Source organism: Pezoporus flaviventris, unplaced genomic scaffold (assembly GCF_033815535.1).
Source record: "Pezoporus flaviventris isolate CSIRO_AGI_PZ_B2104156 unplaced genomic scaffold, CSIRO_AGI_Pfla_v1 ptg000072l, whole genome shotgun sequence".
Taxonomy (NCBI): Eukaryota; Metazoa; Chordata; class Aves; order Psittaciformes; family Psittacidae; genus Pezoporus; species Pezoporus flaviventris.
Genome location: NW_026892620.1, coordinates 8,945,166 through 8,964,147, shown reverse-complemented (window position 1 = coordinate 8,964,147; position 18,982 = coordinate 8,945,166). Strand labels below are relative to the sequence as shown.

At 38.0% G+C, this 18,982-nt stretch overlaps 1 protein-coding gene across 1 annotated transcript in view; it reads right to left on the bottom strand.

Moving 5' to 3' along the window:
• NALCN (sodium leak channel, non-selective) overlaps positions 1-18,982 on the bottom strand; it is a 232,563-nt gene that overhangs the window by 29,239 nt on the left and 184,342 nt on the right. Inside the window, exons 18-25 of the mRNA XM_061472826.1 lie at positions 16,126-16,199; positions 5,887-5,988; positions 5,380-5,449; positions 4,015-4,106; positions 3,730-3,852; positions 1,161-1,217; positions 668-788; positions 445-576 (exon numbers count right to left, since the gene is read on the bottom strand). Coding sequence (XP_061328810.1) covers positions 445-576; positions 668-788; positions 1,161-1,217; positions 3,730-3,852; positions 4,015-4,106; positions 5,380-5,449; positions 5,887-5,988; positions 16,126-16,199 — 771 coding nt within the window. The remainder of the gene's footprint in view (positions 1-444; positions 577-667; positions 789-1,160; positions 1,218-3,729; positions 3,853-4,014; positions 4,107-5,379; positions 5,450-5,886; positions 5,989-16,125; positions 16,200-18,982) is intronic.

Below are 18,982 nucleotides of genomic sequence, written 5' to 3'. Positions count from 1 at the left end.
AGGCTTTTGAAATACCTTCTATAAAGCAGGAGAACTATCAAGAAAGGAGGAAGCAATGAATGGCTAAGAAATAGATAAAATAAAGATTGTCCTGCATAAAAATACTGAAGCAAGGTCATGGATCCTGAGCTTACTTGGAATGAAATCGGGTCTGATACTTAAAACATACGAACAAATAAACAATGAAAAGGGGCCATACAATGGCTTTCAGTAAACTGTCAGGTACTTATTACATGTCAGCGTCTTTTTTGATGTCTAAATATGTATTTGTACAGATAACTGACAGGAATGCACATGAAAACAGTGGTGTTTGTACACAAATTACACTTCTGCATTAGCACCAGGGCACAGAGCCAGATTTTTTAATGTTACCAAACATTTGTATCTCCAAAGATATCAAAATTAAGAACACTACAGAAACCCCCCATGAATATAAAAACTTACAAGATATATAAATATGTCCATAACTCCTCCAAAGTCCCTAATGACAGCTGTTGGTGTAAAAAACAATCCATCTGCCATAATCTTCAGATTAAGCTCAATGCTCATAAATATTACAAAAACATATTCAGCAATCTGAAAATCAAAGCAGAGAAGAGTTTTAATTTAAGAACAGCGTGGAGAAAACCAGTGCTTCATTACATGTAAAATGATTCAGCGACAGTACCTGGAGTGTTGGAGCATGCATAACTCTTCTAAAGGGGGATTCAAACATCATGGAAATGCAGGAGCATATTGTAACAATGATCATGACCCAGTCCAGGTAAGTAACCAAACCCAGCAAATCACTGTGAACAATACATAAGGATAACATTACAGAAATGCCAAAAGTTCTGTGTCCCTTGTATTGTGTCTATACCACATTTAAGTGCTTTCCTATGAAAAATAAATTAAACTGAGGAGTGTCAAAGATTTCAGTATTTCAGAAATGCATTGTAAAACTAGGCAAGTTACATGCAAGTGATGAAGAAAAGTCTGATAAAATATCCTCTTCCTATTTATCTTCCTCCCCATATAGCTCCATTGAAAGAAAAGCCTTTTTGGGAAAAAAAGAAGAAATACACATGTGCATACACAGACACACATACATGCATGTGTGTGCTCACACACATATACTGCAGGCTTATGTGACCAAGCAAAGTTACTTTTGCAGTGCTTACTAAAGCTGATGGTACTTGGTATTTTTCACAGCTCCAGTAACAGGATCTGTTTTAGAACTATAAAAAGAAGAAAAGATACAGTCATTTACATTTTATTTCAGTCAGTGTTATAATTATATCATGTATCCATCCCTCAAAGTAATTTATAACCAAAATCAAGGCTACATTTTATTTTGGCTTAATTTTAAATGTCTGTATAAGTTTCATTTAATTCCCTGCGATTTCAACCATATTATCAGCAGAGCTACTATCACTTTAACTCATGGCCTACCTGCAATTCCTCTAATGATTCTTTGAACTGATAGTTTTTTTGATCTTGCTTTTGTAAGCAAGGATTTCCTTTTGTATTTTGCTTGGGCATGGCGGGGATAACCTGCTACTGAATTTCACATCCCAAAGTGCTATCCCAAGGAGTTCTTTCCTTTTACTTCGAAACCTCTTGGACCATACCCTCTGTAGACTCAAAAAATCCTTCTACAAACCCTATTTCTGTTATCATTTCTTCCATTATTTTATGATTAATATTACTAGCGTCTCCATATCTGAATTGCCTTATGAAATTGCAGCACTTCACCTACCATATCCAGACACCCATTAGGCAACCAGAGAGAATGAGAACTACTCTATAACTGGTGAGCACATATCTAGGTAACACAAGCTGAGTTCTTGCTCCAGCAGCTGTTTAGACCTTTTATACAAAGCCAAATGGCTTCAGCAGAAGCTACAAGAAGTCTCCCCTGTCCCAGTGTTTAGGGCGGCTTTTTACTTGTATTTCAAATCCTTGTAGCATATCATGCCAAGACAAGATCTGCACTGAGGTATCCTATATTCCATTTGAGGGCTCTAGCTACTGGGATGGGAATTTGCCGTCACTTCTTCATTGATATTAAAGTGAAAAACGGACTGACCTGAACTGAGGCATTACCACCAGAAGAGATTTCACGGTTATAAATTACAGGAACACACAATGCACACAAGGAGAACAAGAGGCATTTTCCATGTGCTAGGTTCACTCATTTACACCAGTCCATAAACAGAAAATACTGGTTTCGGTGCCTTCCCACTGAACCCACTGACTTTTGTGTCTTCTTAAGCTTACGTCTCTTCCCCACATTGTATACAGTGGCATTCCTCAGCCTTTTTTTACAAGAAGAAAATATGATTCATACCAGTTTGGAAAAGATATACAGAATATGTTTAGGTTGGATATAAGGAGGAAATTCTTTCCTGTGAGGGTGGTGAGGCACTGGAATCGGTTGCCCAGGGAGGTTGTGAATGCTCCATCCCTGGCAGTGTTCAAGACCAGGTTGGACGAGGCCTTGGGTGATATGATTTAGCGTAAGGTGTCCCTGCCCACAGCAGGGGGGTTGGAACTAGATGATCTTAAGGTCCTTTCCAACCCCAACGATTCTATGATTCTATGAATATCTTACTTGGCAAGCTGGGTGGGACAATGAATAAAGTAAGCAGCATTGAAATAAATTAAAAAAAAGACTCTTTACCAAAATCAGTGCACTCTTGTGAACGCACACATTTTAATTAAACTGTTGATAATATAAATATCCTGTTGCCCTTGGGCACTCCACAATGCTGAGGCACTGACATGTATCTGACAAGTGGATTGGAATGTATGTTTGTGTGTTTTGTTTTGCTGTTTCAATTTGCAACTGCTTCATGGGCCAGCAAATCACAATCAAGTTAGCAGTTGCTTAGGAAAGTAGGCATCTAACTCAAGGACATGTTTCTACGTGGAACACTTGCATATGGTCATTCTAAATCTGAGTATCTAACCTTCCTCTTGTTCTACCTAGAAGAACTTTGTTGAAGGACACACAGAAAATCAATAATAAAGCAGGTGCTGAAACAAGGTCTGCCAAGTACCAAGCTCATAGCCTTGAGCTATCTTTTTTCTTACATTGTCTGTTTGCAAAGTAACACGCATTACCCTCCAAAATTAGGGTGTCAGTCATAGAGGTTTAAAAGAAAAGTTATGATTTTATATCAAGCTTCTTGTACATAGACCTCTATCTGCCACACTTGCACACACCTATAGTTTATTTATTGAGTCTTCTCACCGTTCATCTGGCCTCAGCTTTTCTCCTTTTATCTCCCACACTTCTGGGACCTACCTGTCCCATTCCGGGTCTCTAATTATGGGCTAAGGAGCCTTCAGGTGAGCAAAGCTGGGATTCATTTCACCTTTATTCTTTGAGTAACTGTTGGTGTATAAAGACTTTCTGCCTTACGACGTGGAATAGGAATGGAACAGCAAGCTGATTCCCCAAGATCTAAAAATGGGGGTATAAAACATGAGCTTCTCCTCTCCTCTGGTTTCCCCAAGGCCTTGCTCCATCTCAGTATCACAGATTGCTCAAACATCTCTGCCCTTACACAGGAGTTCATTGCTTCCGTTCTTCCAACAGCAAGACTATAACTTAGCAGCTGACTGCCAGCTTGTGTAGTGACCACAATATACACAGTTTTCCTTCCAAAGTACAAGTTAGACCTAAATCCCTACAATAAAATGAAACACTTGATGGAACCGATTGTTGATGTGGAATAAACTTACGCATTAAAGCGAGCTCGTACCACCACTCGGCAGAAATTCCTGAATCTGTGCTCACGACCAACTATGAAAAGTGGTTTATCAAAATAAGGATGATTCTCTCGCAGCTCCTCTTCCTGGACTTTCCTTTTGAAAGACAATGTAAATTATTAAGTGATATGCATTATAGCCAGCAAAAATACCCCTTACACTTAGTTCTTTTTTCATCGTAACTCTCAATAATTTTACTTCACACAGAGAATACTTCATATGGAAAAGTGTGCACTCAGACTTTAGATTTTTAAATACCTTTTCATTTCAGCTTGCTCTTTTTTTTCTTGGATCATCTTTATCTCACTGTCTTCTCTCTGTGCATTTCTGTATCTCACTGTATTGGAGTGCTAGAATCAAAAAAAATCCTTTCAAATGAGGTCTGTGGGTTGTTTTTTAATGTTTTAGATAAAAGCAAGATACGGTATTTTACATAGAAAGAATCAAATGAAAAAATCTTTATTTCCAAATGCACGCACACCAATTCAGTCAAGCATATTGTACAGTATTTTCTATCTACAGCACAAGACTGCTTATTTTCATCAAGGTTAATTTCAGTTTTAATTTCATGCTTGAAGCCCCATCCAATGCAACTTTTAACTTTAAAAGCAAAGGTACTGTAGGCTCAGCCAACCTCTCTGAACTGGAATGAATACCATCAAAGTTACTAAGCACAAATACTGGAAAAGAAAAAGCTTTAGACACCATATCGGCTTCTCAAGCCTGCTGCATGTGCTGCCAGGCAGCAAGCTGTGCAGAACATACAGGTGGTGACTGTGAGTTCAGGGAGAGGGGAGAGGCAGAGAGGACATCATCTGAGCTAATTCTGTGGAGGATATGGTCACTACTGCTATTCAAAGTGAGTCTTTGGAGCATTCCTGGAGCAGCAGTTCTGGGTTTTGCCCTTATTATTGCACACAAGCAAAGCCACATCTGCTTTAAAAAATTAGTTACCTATGGTTTCTTTTTACTGCCATGCAGGGTAATTAATTAGTTACTTCTTACGCAGTTGTTTTTAGGTATGAAGCACATCTAGAAAATGACTGTCATTATTTGGAAATGGAAGGACTAATATCGCCCCTTCAATTATGACAGTCACAGAGATCCACAAAATATCATTATGAATTAGCAGAAGTGAAAATGCACTTAACTGCATGAAGCTATACCACAGTGGAATCCATGATTACTATTCTCCCTTTTAGTCTTTGCTCGTTTGTCTGACAGTCCTGGTGTTTGAAAAATATTGCTAAACTTCCATTAAAAATTTTGAAGTGCCGCTCTGCCAGTCTGAGTGATTTGTGTAATTCAAGAGTAAGGCTTTTTAAGGTGTCCTGGGTAGCAATTGTTGTGTTCCTAATGTAGTACCTACAGCTTCAGTGAATCTGTCTCAGCAAGTGTTTCAAAATCAGTAAGTCTATCAGTGAAATAACCATGTCAATTATTTTGAGGATAATTCTAATGCAGTTATGGTATTTATATTATGATTTCCTGTCAAGATTTCAAAAGACAAACTGTAAACAAGATCATAAATAGACATTAGCCTTACGCAAGCATTTATTATATAGTACATGTTCTTATTTCTTATATTCTCAGATTCAAATTATCATTTCTATGGGGACTTACATCTTGAGTCAACGTTTCAAGAGATTTTCCTCTGCTGATTCGCTGGCTGTTGGAACCATGTCTCAGTGACCTGAAACAATCATAATCAATTTAATGATACATCTCAAGATGAAACTTTGACCTTTATAAGATGGCCATTATAAAGCACTGCTCTCCAGCCACACAATATCTCAAATTCTTATCATTTTTTTCTTGCTAACATCAGAAGCTTATATGTTCTTCAACTGTTTTCAATCCGGTCTAACATAAGCCAATTTCTTTCTTTCTGATCTTTAAATTGATAGCTTTGTAGTTGGCAAAGGAAATGACATTTGAAATAAAAAGGCACTTTTTTCATTTATGTAGGACAATGAATTTCATTATGGTTACAAAAAAGAATGTAGAATTCACTTCTTTGTACAAGTAAGTAATTGCAGTTTTTCACACGTTAGGTATTGCTCAATGATAACTCTTTTTGTTGCCTTTATTTAACAGAATTTTAAAAACATCCTTTCTGTCCACGTTTACCTGCGTTCTTGTCGTATATGATGCTGGACACTAAGGATTGACCTTTCTTTTGCAGGCTGCCCCTCGAAGGATCCACTCAGCATGCGCTGTCTAGTGCAGGCCCTAGGAATAAATATAATGATGATGACATAGAGTTCTCAGTATAAATGGTAATTTCTGAGGTAGTGTGTTCAGACAAGTCAGCTTGGCTTTCTGGGAAGCAAGTGCACAGCTTAAAAGACAATAACAATAAACAGCAATGTACTTACCATGAAAACATATTTCCAAGGCAATGGGCCCCACTCTGCAACATAAGCAGTCATCTGATTAATCTTCTCCATGACTTAGCAAGGGCCATCTATGAGGTTTTTTTCAGTCTGTGGTAGAATTCATGGTTCCTCAAGACTTCACAAAGTGTGAAAAGGGTCAAGCAATGCACCAACTATCAGGAAAACCAGCTTCTTGGCAATAAAGAAGGGAATACTACAAGTGCAGATGTCATTTAGGACAGCTCCCTTTCACAGCTGTATTTAGCAAAATGTTTACGTATATGCTCAAGGCTTACAGCATATCTTTGGGTGTTCTTCTACATGACTGAGACCATACGTGGTTTGAAATGAAAAGCCGCACATTGCTGATATCCTGTAATATGAAATGTCTGCTCTCTGGGAATGCACTGAACTTACAACATTTTGTTGTGTGTTTTTTTTTTTCACTTGTTTGCTCATTTGTTTAATTTTGCTGTTGCTGAATTTTGGCAAACACTTTTTTTTGGCAGAAGTGAGTATTTGTTGGTTAGCAAGCGTGCTACAGCTAAACAGAGCATGCACATCTCTATTTTGATGGCTACAATGAAATGGATTTGCTCAAGAACAAGAGAGGTCTCCCCTAAAAGAGCTCATGCAAACTCTCTGATGGCTGAAAAATAAAATTTCACCATTAGAAATATATTGTAACTTTCCAGGAATGTTGAATATTTTAAATTTAAACAGTGCACATCTTATTGCTCTTTTTGTGTAATGCAATCATTCAGAGAAACACAAGACCCACTGGTAATATTTCACACTTTTTAATGAACTTAATATCCTTATTTAAAAAAAAAACAACACAAAAAACCCTCCGTGCTACTGGAGTAACCACTCTATTCACCAGTCTGCTGTCTTAAATGCTATCCTTGACAGCATGAGATGACCATGCTTGATGGCAAAAGGTGTTCCAGGCACATTCTGTCACCACTGTGATTTTGTTTTTCACTCTTCTCCACTATTTCTCATTCTTTTGCATTGAAACATGTAAATGATGTGAGTGAGGATCTAAAGTGAGATCTGGAACAAAAATGAGAAGTTTGTCAGTGTCATCACTGCCAATCATACTAACATTCTAGAAAATCACATTGTGCTTCATTTGTTATAGAAGGCATTAGGTTACGCTACACTGAACTGAAGCATCATGCCATTTAAGTAAATCACTGTATGTCCTATAAAACACAGCTCATCTTAGCTAAATCGTGTACATTTTAATACTAATAGATTTTAAGCATTATATTATGGAGGATGATACTACATGACACTGCCAGAACACCAGCAATATCATTTGAGTACCTGTGTAATTTTCTTAAAAGAAAAAAAAGAAACCCACAACATCGAAAACCAAACAGATGAAAATTACTTCCTATCTGACTCCATTAAAATGACAATCAAGCTTTTCCTAGCAGAGACAATTGCCTTTTTTTCCCTATAAATATAAATTATTGTGCTCTGCTTTTAACAACTTGAAATTATTTTCTTGACATCAAAAAGTGACTTTGTCATAAACTTTTCATGTGCATGTACAGGTTACTTGAATACCAAGTTACATGAACTCTTAGTATCCATAATAAAGGAGAACATTAAACGCTCAAACAATAAATTCTTGACCTGACTAATGCACAAGATGGCTTATTTGATTATTATTGGTATCATAAAATACACTTAGCAGTATCCTATATAGAATAGTTATGCATAAAGGATAACACTAGTAGAAAGAATTGTCTATGATCTCTGCCCACTAAATCTATATTTAGCATTTATATCCATTGCCTCATTTAATTTCTGGAAGCCCTGCAACTCCTACTGAAGTCAACAGAGAAATAATGAAACACCAGGGGATTAGCATGGAGATTGGAAATTTTTATTAAGCAACTGCAAATAAACTTACTGTGTTTTCAGAAAAAAAGACAAAAAGATGCTGTGCTGAAAAGGAGGTGGCTCCCAGCATTCTCCACTTCATGGGAGCTAGTGCCTTGATCTTCCTTGTATTCATTCTTAGCAAAAGCTATGCTTTGTTATCCTTTTGACTTAGGATTTGTTTCAGCTATTTAGACACCTAGTGTCACAGATCTTTGAGGACTTTTGAAAAAGAAGGCAGGTGCCATGAAGATTTCATAATTGCATAGTTATCAATTTCAAAGTCTACAACAGGATTTGTTTTCTTACTGTAGACACCGACACTTGCATGCTAATCCTCAGTGCCTATATGCGATCCATGTGTCCAGGCTTCCCTAACAATCAGTGGAGAATTACAATGGTTGCACAGAAGGGGCCAGTGCCACGTGCCATGCCTTGCAGTATATTTTGCTTTGCTTCCAGCTGCTGCTCCAGCAGGGTACAAGTGCTCTACAAATTTCTGTATTACCTGCCATCCTCAAGAGGATGTTTTGGACATCTTCTACCACCTCATACATTACTAGATGCCCATATGTGGACAACTGCATTGAATGCCTGTTCAGTTAATTTAATTGATGCTGTTTGGAAGGTATTCAAGTAACCATAAAGTGGGCATCTAAAGACAAAGCAGTCAGCTAAAGATCTCACTGGGCTCAACTGCCTGTACCATCTAGATCTCTGTCAGCTAGAAGACAGAAGTCATTACTTAGCTTATAGACAGACCTGGTAGTCTGGAAATGAATGTCACACCTGGGATAATCACTGTGCCACAGCATTAAAATTTAACTCTATGTGGCTTGCAAACTGGAGTTAAGAAAAAATGTTTTCTTGACTTGATACATGTTCAGGTAACTGCAGCTGGTCAGAATCTTTTGACTTTTCTTCGAACAATGCATGCAAAACTACCTGTTCTAAGCTAAAACTGTCCTTTCCATCTCCGTATATAATCTCTGTAAATATATGTTCACTTGTGGAGGAATGTGATGAAATAAGGGAGAAGAGACAGGAAATATGTCAAGCTTCTGGACTTTGTACTCACCTTGCAGAACCCTGAACGCAGTCCAGCACATGATCCAAATTTGCCTTGAAAAGCACAAATACAGTAAAATACCCTAAAAAAGAAAATCCAATCTGGTAGGTCATCAGAAAGCCAGGCTACAGGTAAAGGCCATGCAGAACAGTATGATACTGGGATACCACACTGTACTACCTGTGAGCAATTACGATGTCTGAACTTTCGAAGTCCTTCAGACTAGTTCATGCTTTGAAACCCCTGCAAATAAGGAGTGAACAGTGTTCAAGTAACATTCTTTGAGCTAATGTAAAATGTTAAGTGCTTTGATCAATACTTCAAAATACTATACCTTTAATGAATATTCGGAAGACTCTCCTTCATTCTGAGGTATGCATATGGCTCACTTTTTAGGGAGGCATCCGTTCTGCAACAAGCGTTTACTCATCTTCTTACATTCCAGTAGAACACCAATTTGCTGTTTTTCTGTATTATCTTAATGAGCGAATGCTTCTGCAGTAACTACACAGCTGCATATATTATGAGGTACTTTTGTCCTTGCTCTCCCTGAAATGTGCTCACACTGAAGTCTCAGCTGTCTGGGACACCTCAGTAAAACACTCAATTATCAGCCTCTTTCAGTGTTGTTTTCACTATTACTCTATCTTTACTAAATTTTTCTGTTCTCATTTTACTTCCATCTAACTTGGAACATATAGTTAAATGTGACAACCTAAGATTCACAGTGAATCCACCTGATAGGCATTCTGGTGTTTCCTTCTTTCATTTTATGAATTTAATTCAGTAAAGTACTGTCTGAATAGCAAGCAAAATGCATCCTCTTCATCCAGATCATTGACAAAGATTGTCCTTAGCCATGCTTTTGTTGCAATTGTATTTACAGAAACATTTTTTAGTCTTTTATGGCAGGCAGATTAGGTTCTAGTTGGGCTTTGGCCCCCCTAATTTTCTCCCTGCATAACCTCTCTTTTTTTCTATGACTTCGAGACAAGCTGGTCTTCTCCACTTCTATCCTTGAAGAATATCCAGCTTTTCTGTAGTCCTTTGCCCTTCAGGACTGCCTTCCAAGGGACTCTGTCAACCAGGATCCTAAATAAGACAATGTCTGCCCTCTGGAAGTCCAACGTGGCAGTTCTGATGACTGCCCTCCTTACTTCTCTGAGAACTGAGAGCTATCATTTCATGATTGCTTTGTCCAAGGCAGCCTCCAGCTGCCACATCACCCACAAGTCCTTCTCTGTTCACAATCAACAGGTTGAGGGGACGCCCTCCCTAGTTGGCTCCCTCACCAGCTGCGTCAGGAAGTCATCTTCCACATGTTCCTTGAACCTCCTAGACTATTTCCTCTCGGCTGTATTGTATTTCAAGTGGACATCTGCAAAGTCCTCCCGCGAGAACAAGGGTTAGCAATTGTGAAACTTCTCCCAGCTACTTACAGAATATTTCATCTGCCTCTTCATCCTGGTTGGGTGGTCTATAAAACAGGCTGCCACTGTAGTATCTTCCATGATGGCCTTCCCCTTGATTCTTATACATAAACACTCAACCCTATCATCATCAAGATGAAGGGACTGGCTATGTGGACAAGCTAAAAGCAGTGCTTGACACACTGAATGGTAGAGCATTAAACCAGAAGGACCCTGATAAACTTGAGGACTGAGTCAGCAAAAGCTTTAGGAAGCTGGACAAGGAAATGTGCAAAGTTTCACATCTGGTGAAAAATAGTTCCATGTTTCCATGCAGGCTGTGGAATGGCTGGCTGAGGAAAAGAAGTCACATTGTGCACTATGTCTGGATCTGGATGATAACTGGATAAATGTGTCCCTGCCATCAATGAGGCAAACTGATTATTACTGTATTAAGGAGGTGTGTAGCCAGCATATCAAGGGAAGTTGTTCTCATGAGCTGGAGAGGCTACACCTGAAACACACTTTTGGGTACTTCAGAAGGGATGTTAAAACACAGGAGCAGGTACAGTCAGTGGCCAGTAACACATGACCTCCAGCGAGACTTGGGAGAGGTGGGCTTGTTTACTTTGGTGAAGAGAAGGTTAAAGCATGGAGCTAAACTCTTGTTACTGTGACACCACCAGAGCAGTGACCAATGGCCAGAAACAGTGGGTGCAAAGGTTCAGACTGGGCATCAGGAAAATGCTCTCCCAAGGGTAGGGTAATGTGGTGCTTGAACCAGAGCAGTAGAAGATGAAAAGCTGGTCTGATCTAGGGTTAGCAATAGTCCTACTTGAAGTGGGCAGTTGGACAACACAGGCTCCAAAGTTCCCTTCTGACTGCCTATGGTCCTGTAATAAACAAACTAATGAGAAGGTTTGCTCATTCTTTTATGACAGGTGGTGTATTATACTACCATATTAGTGTCCAAAGGAAATTTATTCAGAGATTAATTTTATAACTTTCCTAGAAGCCCAGAGAATTTTGTTTCTTGCTCATTCTAATATTCAGAGAAGAATCACTGTATTTTGCAGAAACACTTGTATGAACACAGCCTGAATTATCTTCTAGCATATTAGTAAATTAGCACTTTCAAAAGACTTGCAAAATACTTTTTTGTGTGTTTTTTTTTTCCCCCTCCTTTTTTTTTTGGTGTTTTTTGTTGTTTTTTTTTTTTGCCTCCAAGATGCGCTTATGGCAGTTCAGTTTCAAACATAAGATAAATGCACTTCACTAGATTCGCTATTTATGAAACTGAAAGTTCCTTTTAAGCATGAGTTATGGTATTCCCTTAGGCCCAGTACATGCACCAGACAAATCTTGACTAGAACAGTGAAAATTCTGTTCCATGCCCCTAGCATTAGTTTGCATTTTGACTACAGCATCAGCTGTAATGAAAAGCACATAAAAAGATGACCATTTTAAAAGTGTTAGTTTAAAAAACTGTCATATTTTATCATAAAATTAATTTCTGTGATTTTGGCGAGTTTGATTTTCTTATCAACACATCAGAGAACTTAAGTTATTCGTTGTATTTTATAAAATAAGGGCATAAACCCTTACGTGAGGGTGACTGAACACTGGTGCAGGTTGCCCAGAAACGCTGTGGAGTCTCCATTCTTGGAAACATTGAAAAGCTGTCTGGACATGGTTCTGAGCAACTGGCTCTGGGTGGCCCTGCTGGAGCAAAGAGGTCGGAATAGATGACCTCCAGAGGTTCCATTCAACCTCAACCATTCTGTGATTCTATGAATCATGCTTTAATAGACACCAGAATCAGGTTCTGCACTACTGATACTTTGATTACAATTTGGACTATGTAAGACTACTTTTAATTTGCTCAGTTTCTTCACCATCTTCTGCTGTTTACAACTTATCCTCAGCTCTGGAGAGAATGGACTGCTTTATCCATAACATTTTGACTAGACCTTCTTCACCCTTGCTACTTCAGAAAGCCAACGGGACTTACAAAGGTCTAGAAACCCATTCTTAGATACTGACCCCACAAGAAACGAGGGTCAGAAGAACTACAGGCACAAAACTTGCTTTTGAGATTAAAAGCAGTGCTCACAGCAAGATTGAGACAGAAGTGGGAAACGCTGATGATAGATATGCAGGAGGAATTATATTTGCTAAAAGCAGTTATTGCTGCTGAGGGAAATTCATCATAATTTTCAGAAAGAAATTGAACTCTTTGTAACTCAGAGGCACCACTAAATGTGACTGTGTTTTGAAATAGTTGTTCTGTCTGTAATACACTGTTATCTTGCTTTATTTCCCTCAGAAGGGTCAATTCCCCACCTCAGAATGAACTTACGTGGAGAGTTAAGTCTCTCTGTGCTCACACTGGCAGGGGTCATGCAAATCACCGGTTTGAGTCAAAGTACCCAGGACAGTAGTTGTTACATCCTTGATTTTGTTCCTAGGACTAACTGCACTGAGACCTTAAGGGGCAAGACGAAGGATGGTTTCCAAGCAAGGACTTTCAGAAAATAGATAGTTCTCCTGAAGTGCAGTAAGAAAGGTGCAGGAAAATGAAGAGACCTGAGACCTACATATTGATGCATAATGTAACATGAGACAAGTAGGGAAGACAACTAGGACTGAATGTATCACCCATCTCTCTGAGTGGTTGAGGGCTTCTTATGCCCTCCTTTCACCTCTTGGGGAAGAAGATGTCAACCTGCAGTTCCGTATATAAAGGGAAAAACAAGGTTTAGATAGAGGAAGATGCACAAAAGAGACACAAAGGTACCTGTGTGTAATGTAGAACTAGATGATCTCCAGAGGTCCCTTCCAACCCTAACGATTCTGTGATTCTCTGATGCTGATTCTGTTGAAACATTTAGAATTTGGCTGAAATATGATTTTTTTGAGATTTAAAAAGTGTTTGTGTGTGGAAGGTGAGAGGTGGACTTCAGCCAGAACAGACTTAAAACTCTTTTTTCAGTATGGCAATTTGATCAAGTTGTAGTTGCCTATAGACAGCTTTACTGTGTAGAGGAAATGATTTAGATAAGTGCTCTTTAATTCAGGTAGACAAAATTTAAAAAGATTCTAGAAGGAATCTTTTCAGAAGAGACATATGGAGTTCTCTCTTATTGTTCTTGGCATAAATGCCATTTTTTCTTTTGTCACATACTCTGAATAGCTGAGATTCAGCTACTTAAGGAATATACAGCATTTACAATTAAAGTAAAAATAAGAAAAAGAATATCGTATGTCTTGTGAGTTTGAGTTTTCCTGTGTTCCCTGAGCTGAATCTGAAGTTTCAGCTGTAAATTTTATCCTTTCTCCCATTTCTCTCTTTGTAAAATTCCCCCGCATCGATGCTGGCAACAGCATGGAAACACTGGCTCAGGACCATCAGGCCCATCCCTAGCAATGCTCTCTAGCAGCATGCCCACCATGGCACAATACCATGAACACGATTTTCTTATGCTGGAACAGATGTATTGGAGATGTCACAGTTCAGCACTTGTTTAACAACTTTGAGTCAACAACAAGAAAGAATAAACAGTATTTGTTCCTTTTGTTTCAGGAGGAGCATAAGACTGCCTTTTGCAAATGACTTAAAAGCATCCTCAGAAAGCATCAGAACACATATGATTCCATATTTTTCTTACTTCACAGAGGTTCCCTCCTTTTCTCTGTCTTCCTCAAAAGTTCATTGCTGATGACCCAGGAAGTACACAGAAAAGCACAGTAAATGCAGATAAAATGATCAGAAAACTTTCTTCTCCCTCTGTATTTTTTCTTCAGAGGAACTCAGGTGAATTGATGAGAGGTCTCCCTATATACAAAACTTTGGCAGAAGTCATGCTCTGAAGGACCAAGTGGAAGTCAGAGGATTGAAACTGGAATGACTGATTTCTGATTCTGTCCTGGTACCTCTGAGAACCCAGTGAAGTCCAAGCAACCGTTTGCTTGGATTCTTGTCCCACTCTGCTTCAGAATTCTCCTGAAAGAGGAAAGTGCTGTGCTGATGGAAGAATTCATTAGAATTTTGATCTTCAATTTGCAGGACTTGATTTTTTCTTCTATGCAAGAAAGAATGGAACCCCTACAGATGTCACAGGTCTTATTTATTTATTTTTTAAAATATAAAAATAGGGTATTCTCTTTGTCTGCGTGTTTTCTCTGTGGTGTAGTATAAGAAAACATGCCAACAAATTGACATTTATGTAACCCTAGAGGTGTCAACGTCATTTCACAGTTGCAATATAACATAGAGTTTCATTACAAATGTTTTACTGAAACATTGCCACGAAGCCTGTATCTAAAAACGTATTTTTAGAAGTGTTTTTTTTTTCAGGACAAAGCGACCTGTATTTACCTATCTGTAACCGTAATGCCTGTAAAATCAAGGTACTTTCATGTAATTGAAAGAAATGCTTAAAACAGAGCCCTAAGGTTTTTGGGTTTGTTTTGTGTTTTTTTTTGTTTGTTTTTGTTTTTGTTTTTTTTTCTTTTTCTTTTAAATAGAGTACTTATGTAATGACATGATTATATATATTGTATTTATAATTGTAATTGCATTTCTCAATAACATTTTGCCATTAGAAATTGTTCACGTTTTCGTTACCATGGTTTTAAAGACAGATAAAATTTCACATTAATTTCTACAGTTTTCCTTGCACTGTATTCTCATAAGAGTATTAAGAAGTAGAGCTGTAATATTTCTCAGATAGCATGTAATCACTAGGCATTTTTCAAGAAATTTCATAATTCAGGAATCACTCTGAATTCCTAATGCACTGCTCTCCACAAAACACTGCCATACTTAATCTAATCCCACAGTTGTACTGCTCAAATCAGTTATTCCTGTTTATACTGTGTATATACCTGGGACCACTCACACATAATATTCTGGAGACACATCTGCTGTTGTGAGAGTGTAAATACAAAAGAAAGAATGATCTATAAATCGCTGGGATTGCTAATGTCAATTGTAGTCATTCTAAGGTAAAACCAATAGTGGCGTGAAAAACTGCAACTGTTACCCATATGATAACTTTAGATATGCATCTTGGAGACTTAGGCTTGCATTATTTACTTACAGTGCTGTGTACTTACTTGATATGGAATACCAGAATGAGTGATCATTATTAAAACATTCAGGAAATCCTTCTAAAGAAATCACAGTTCTCAAATCTTCATTGTACATTTCCTACTTGAAATACGATCACGTGTAGCCTCTGCTTTCCGGTGTACAACTTCTATTATGTTCATATTTATGCAAGAACTAGGCTAGAATTCTTTAGAGAACATACAAAGAGACTTTTCTTCTTTGTTAATTTGGAAGGAATAAGTGAAAAGTGCTGAAACATGATCTTTCCATGTGACACAGAACTGAAATACATACTGAAGATCAGTCTTTCCCTTGTTGCTGTTTATGCATACGATACAGCCAGATTTCTCTTTGAGAAATTTATCTTTGATAATGAAGGCAATAGATGTACTACAAAGGGGTATACTATAATAAATATTATACATACAGTAACATACATGAAAAACACGGTTATGAGAAATCAGATGACAGTTAAACCAGTATGAAACCACTGCTGATTCTTACCTTAGAATTTTATTGATTGCTGTCTCTTTTTCCAGAAGGTTTCTTGCTCTGATGCTGAAAACAGATTTACGGAGCTATAAAATTAAGAAAAAGACAGTGTACTTTCAAACTGACATAAAATACAGCATGTGTATGTGACAGACCATTGAAACATTACAATGCTGAGTGTATATAAAGTTAAACACATAGTGTTCTCTATCATAAAGATATTTTTCACAGTCTGTAGCATGGGTGTCTTTTTCCAGGAAAAGGATGGTGGAAAAGATCAAAATGGTCACTTTTGAGAGCAAATTCCTTGAGGAATGTATCAGAACCTAGCCTTATTCTTGCAGGTTTTGGTCTTCAAAACCCAGACCCTTGCTAGTTCATTGCAGAAAGAAGCAGATAGTTTTGTTGACTAGAACAAGTACTATTCCTTTTATCAGAGATTTCCGTTTTTCTCTCGTTAGCCAAGTCACACTTTGTCTTAATCTTTGCTACCCCTCCTTCACTCTGGATTTTGAGTAGGCTGGATCATACCCTAGAGATGCCTTAACTATATAGCAGAGCCAGCTAACGAAGCTTAGATGTATCATTTCAGTGCCTAGAGGAGGTGAGATGAAAGTAGGTCCCTTTCCTCCCCACAATGTAGAACAAAAAATGTGGTGAGCAAAATGTGCATGTGTTTGCCTCTGGTTATGAACAGTGTTTTAGACATATTCTTGTGAACAAGACTTCCTGAATATTAAATGAAAGGACTAATACATAAAACCCAAGCACTTAATACCTAAGCAAGTGGTCAGCAAACATGGCAAATCAAAGAACAAATAACAGATGAAGAATTTAGCTGAGGAACTGCACCTGCGATGAACAGAAAGCCTCTTGCACCTTGAAAGACTGTGGACTGTTTGGAGATGGTTGTCTTGAAGCAAATGGTTGGGAAAGATTTGAGAGCTCCTAGCAATGTGTGCCCTGTTTCTGATCAATCTGAAACGGAATCCTTAAGCATGTTTCTTTAAAACTATTTCTTAGAAGTATCAGATCGGTTTAACTGATCTGTGTCTGATGTAAGGATGTAAGTCACTGCCTCAAATCCAGAGTAATTTGACAAATAATTTTGCTAGAACTCTTAAAACAGATTGATTCACAGTAAGAAGTCTTACTTGGAGAAAAACAGAAGCCTAGAAAATACCTTACAACTTGTTTATTATACTGGTTGCCCTTAACAAAATGATTACTACTTTTTAAGCCACACCTGTAGTAGCAAGCTACAATCACTTTCCTAACCCTTGCCTTTTCAAACGTGGCCTCTTTAACCTTTCTCAGGTCCTAACCTATCTCTGTACTGCCTGTGGAAGTAAGAACATAGATGATTTGAAAACATTACTATTTTAAGATTCGGTTGGGTCCTTAAAAAACCAGCAACTTGGAAACTGAAATAAAGTATGCAACACTTCAGTCTGGAAAATAAGGTACTGGAATTTCAGTTAAGATTTAAATAAATAGTAACAGAATTGTTGAATTCTGAACAGAAAAAAACAAAAAAATGGTTCCATTGCCTTGATATGGCCAACATCAAAATAAACTGGAAATCACAGTATGAGATATACCATTATATTAAATATCATGTAGGGGTAAATAATTCATATAAACATACTTATGTAGGTTTTAAGTCATTTGCAGTATCTCAGGACAGGCTTAGTGGATTTATCAGCATGGTACCTTACCATGGATTTAGATATAACTGACGATGAAAACAACGACAACTCTTTCACATCTTTTGTCTTCTGGTGTCAGTGAAATTAACGTTAGTGGATTCCCCGATAACTATTTCTCCCCTTATCAGAAAAAAAAAATCCAACCTCCAAACCAAAATATCCGTCCTCTTGTAAAGCGTTAGCTAATATGTTTTTTTAGGTCTCAACTATGAACATCAAACTTATGGGAATAATGAAGGTAGAAAAACAACTGGTTTGAGGTTTTTATCCCTGTTTTAAATAATTGCTTTAGAATAACTGCAATTACATCAAACATCAGGAGAAAAAAAGAGTGCTGCCTGCTAATGTGTTATGTCAATTTATTTCTAGTAACAATTCTTTGCTTGTTAACATCTTAGAAATTGGAAAGATTTCAAACACAGGAAGCATTAATTTCCTTTCAAATTTCCAGTTATTGCTTATCTGACTTGAGAAAAAATCAAAGGCAAATAAATTTTCCAGCAATTGTCTACAGCTCCGTATCTGGCGTAGACCACTTTTGGTGTTTATAACAGGTGTCAAAACACTTTGGCATCAATTGTGTGGTCCAAGCAGGAAAATTCACCATGTCTTCAACAAGGGAACATGTCCTGGCAAAGCAGGAACAAGGAGTCTACTTCTTTTCAAAGACTTCACAGGGAGACTGGATCTTGTAATGACACATTTAGTCCTTCTTCAGGCCAAGGGTTAAAACTATCCTATTGGCAGCAAGGAAGAACATCTCGAGAAAATCTGCCAGGAGGTCTAGGCCAATGGCTAGTTGTATCTGGTACATGTGTCTATCAGGGACTGCTGAGTCCTCCCTCGAGGTAGCAAGACTAACAAAGAAGGCGGCAATGTATGTTTTGAATAAAAGCATACTGCTAAATCCCTTGCACGCCTCAGCTGGAAAAGGTTTGTTCCCCTGGTTTTGATGCCTCCAATGAACACTCCAGTTGTCTGCTGTAAGTTTGCAAGGACAGCGCTGCATGCTGTTATTTGGCACTGCACAGCCAGAAGGGAAACACCCATGGAGCCAGAGAGAAATAGCAGGAAGGAGCCCATGCCTGGACCCACTGAGATGGTGGAGAAAAGACTGGGTTTCTAGTTCCTACTCCTAAAGCTGCTCATGAATTTTACTG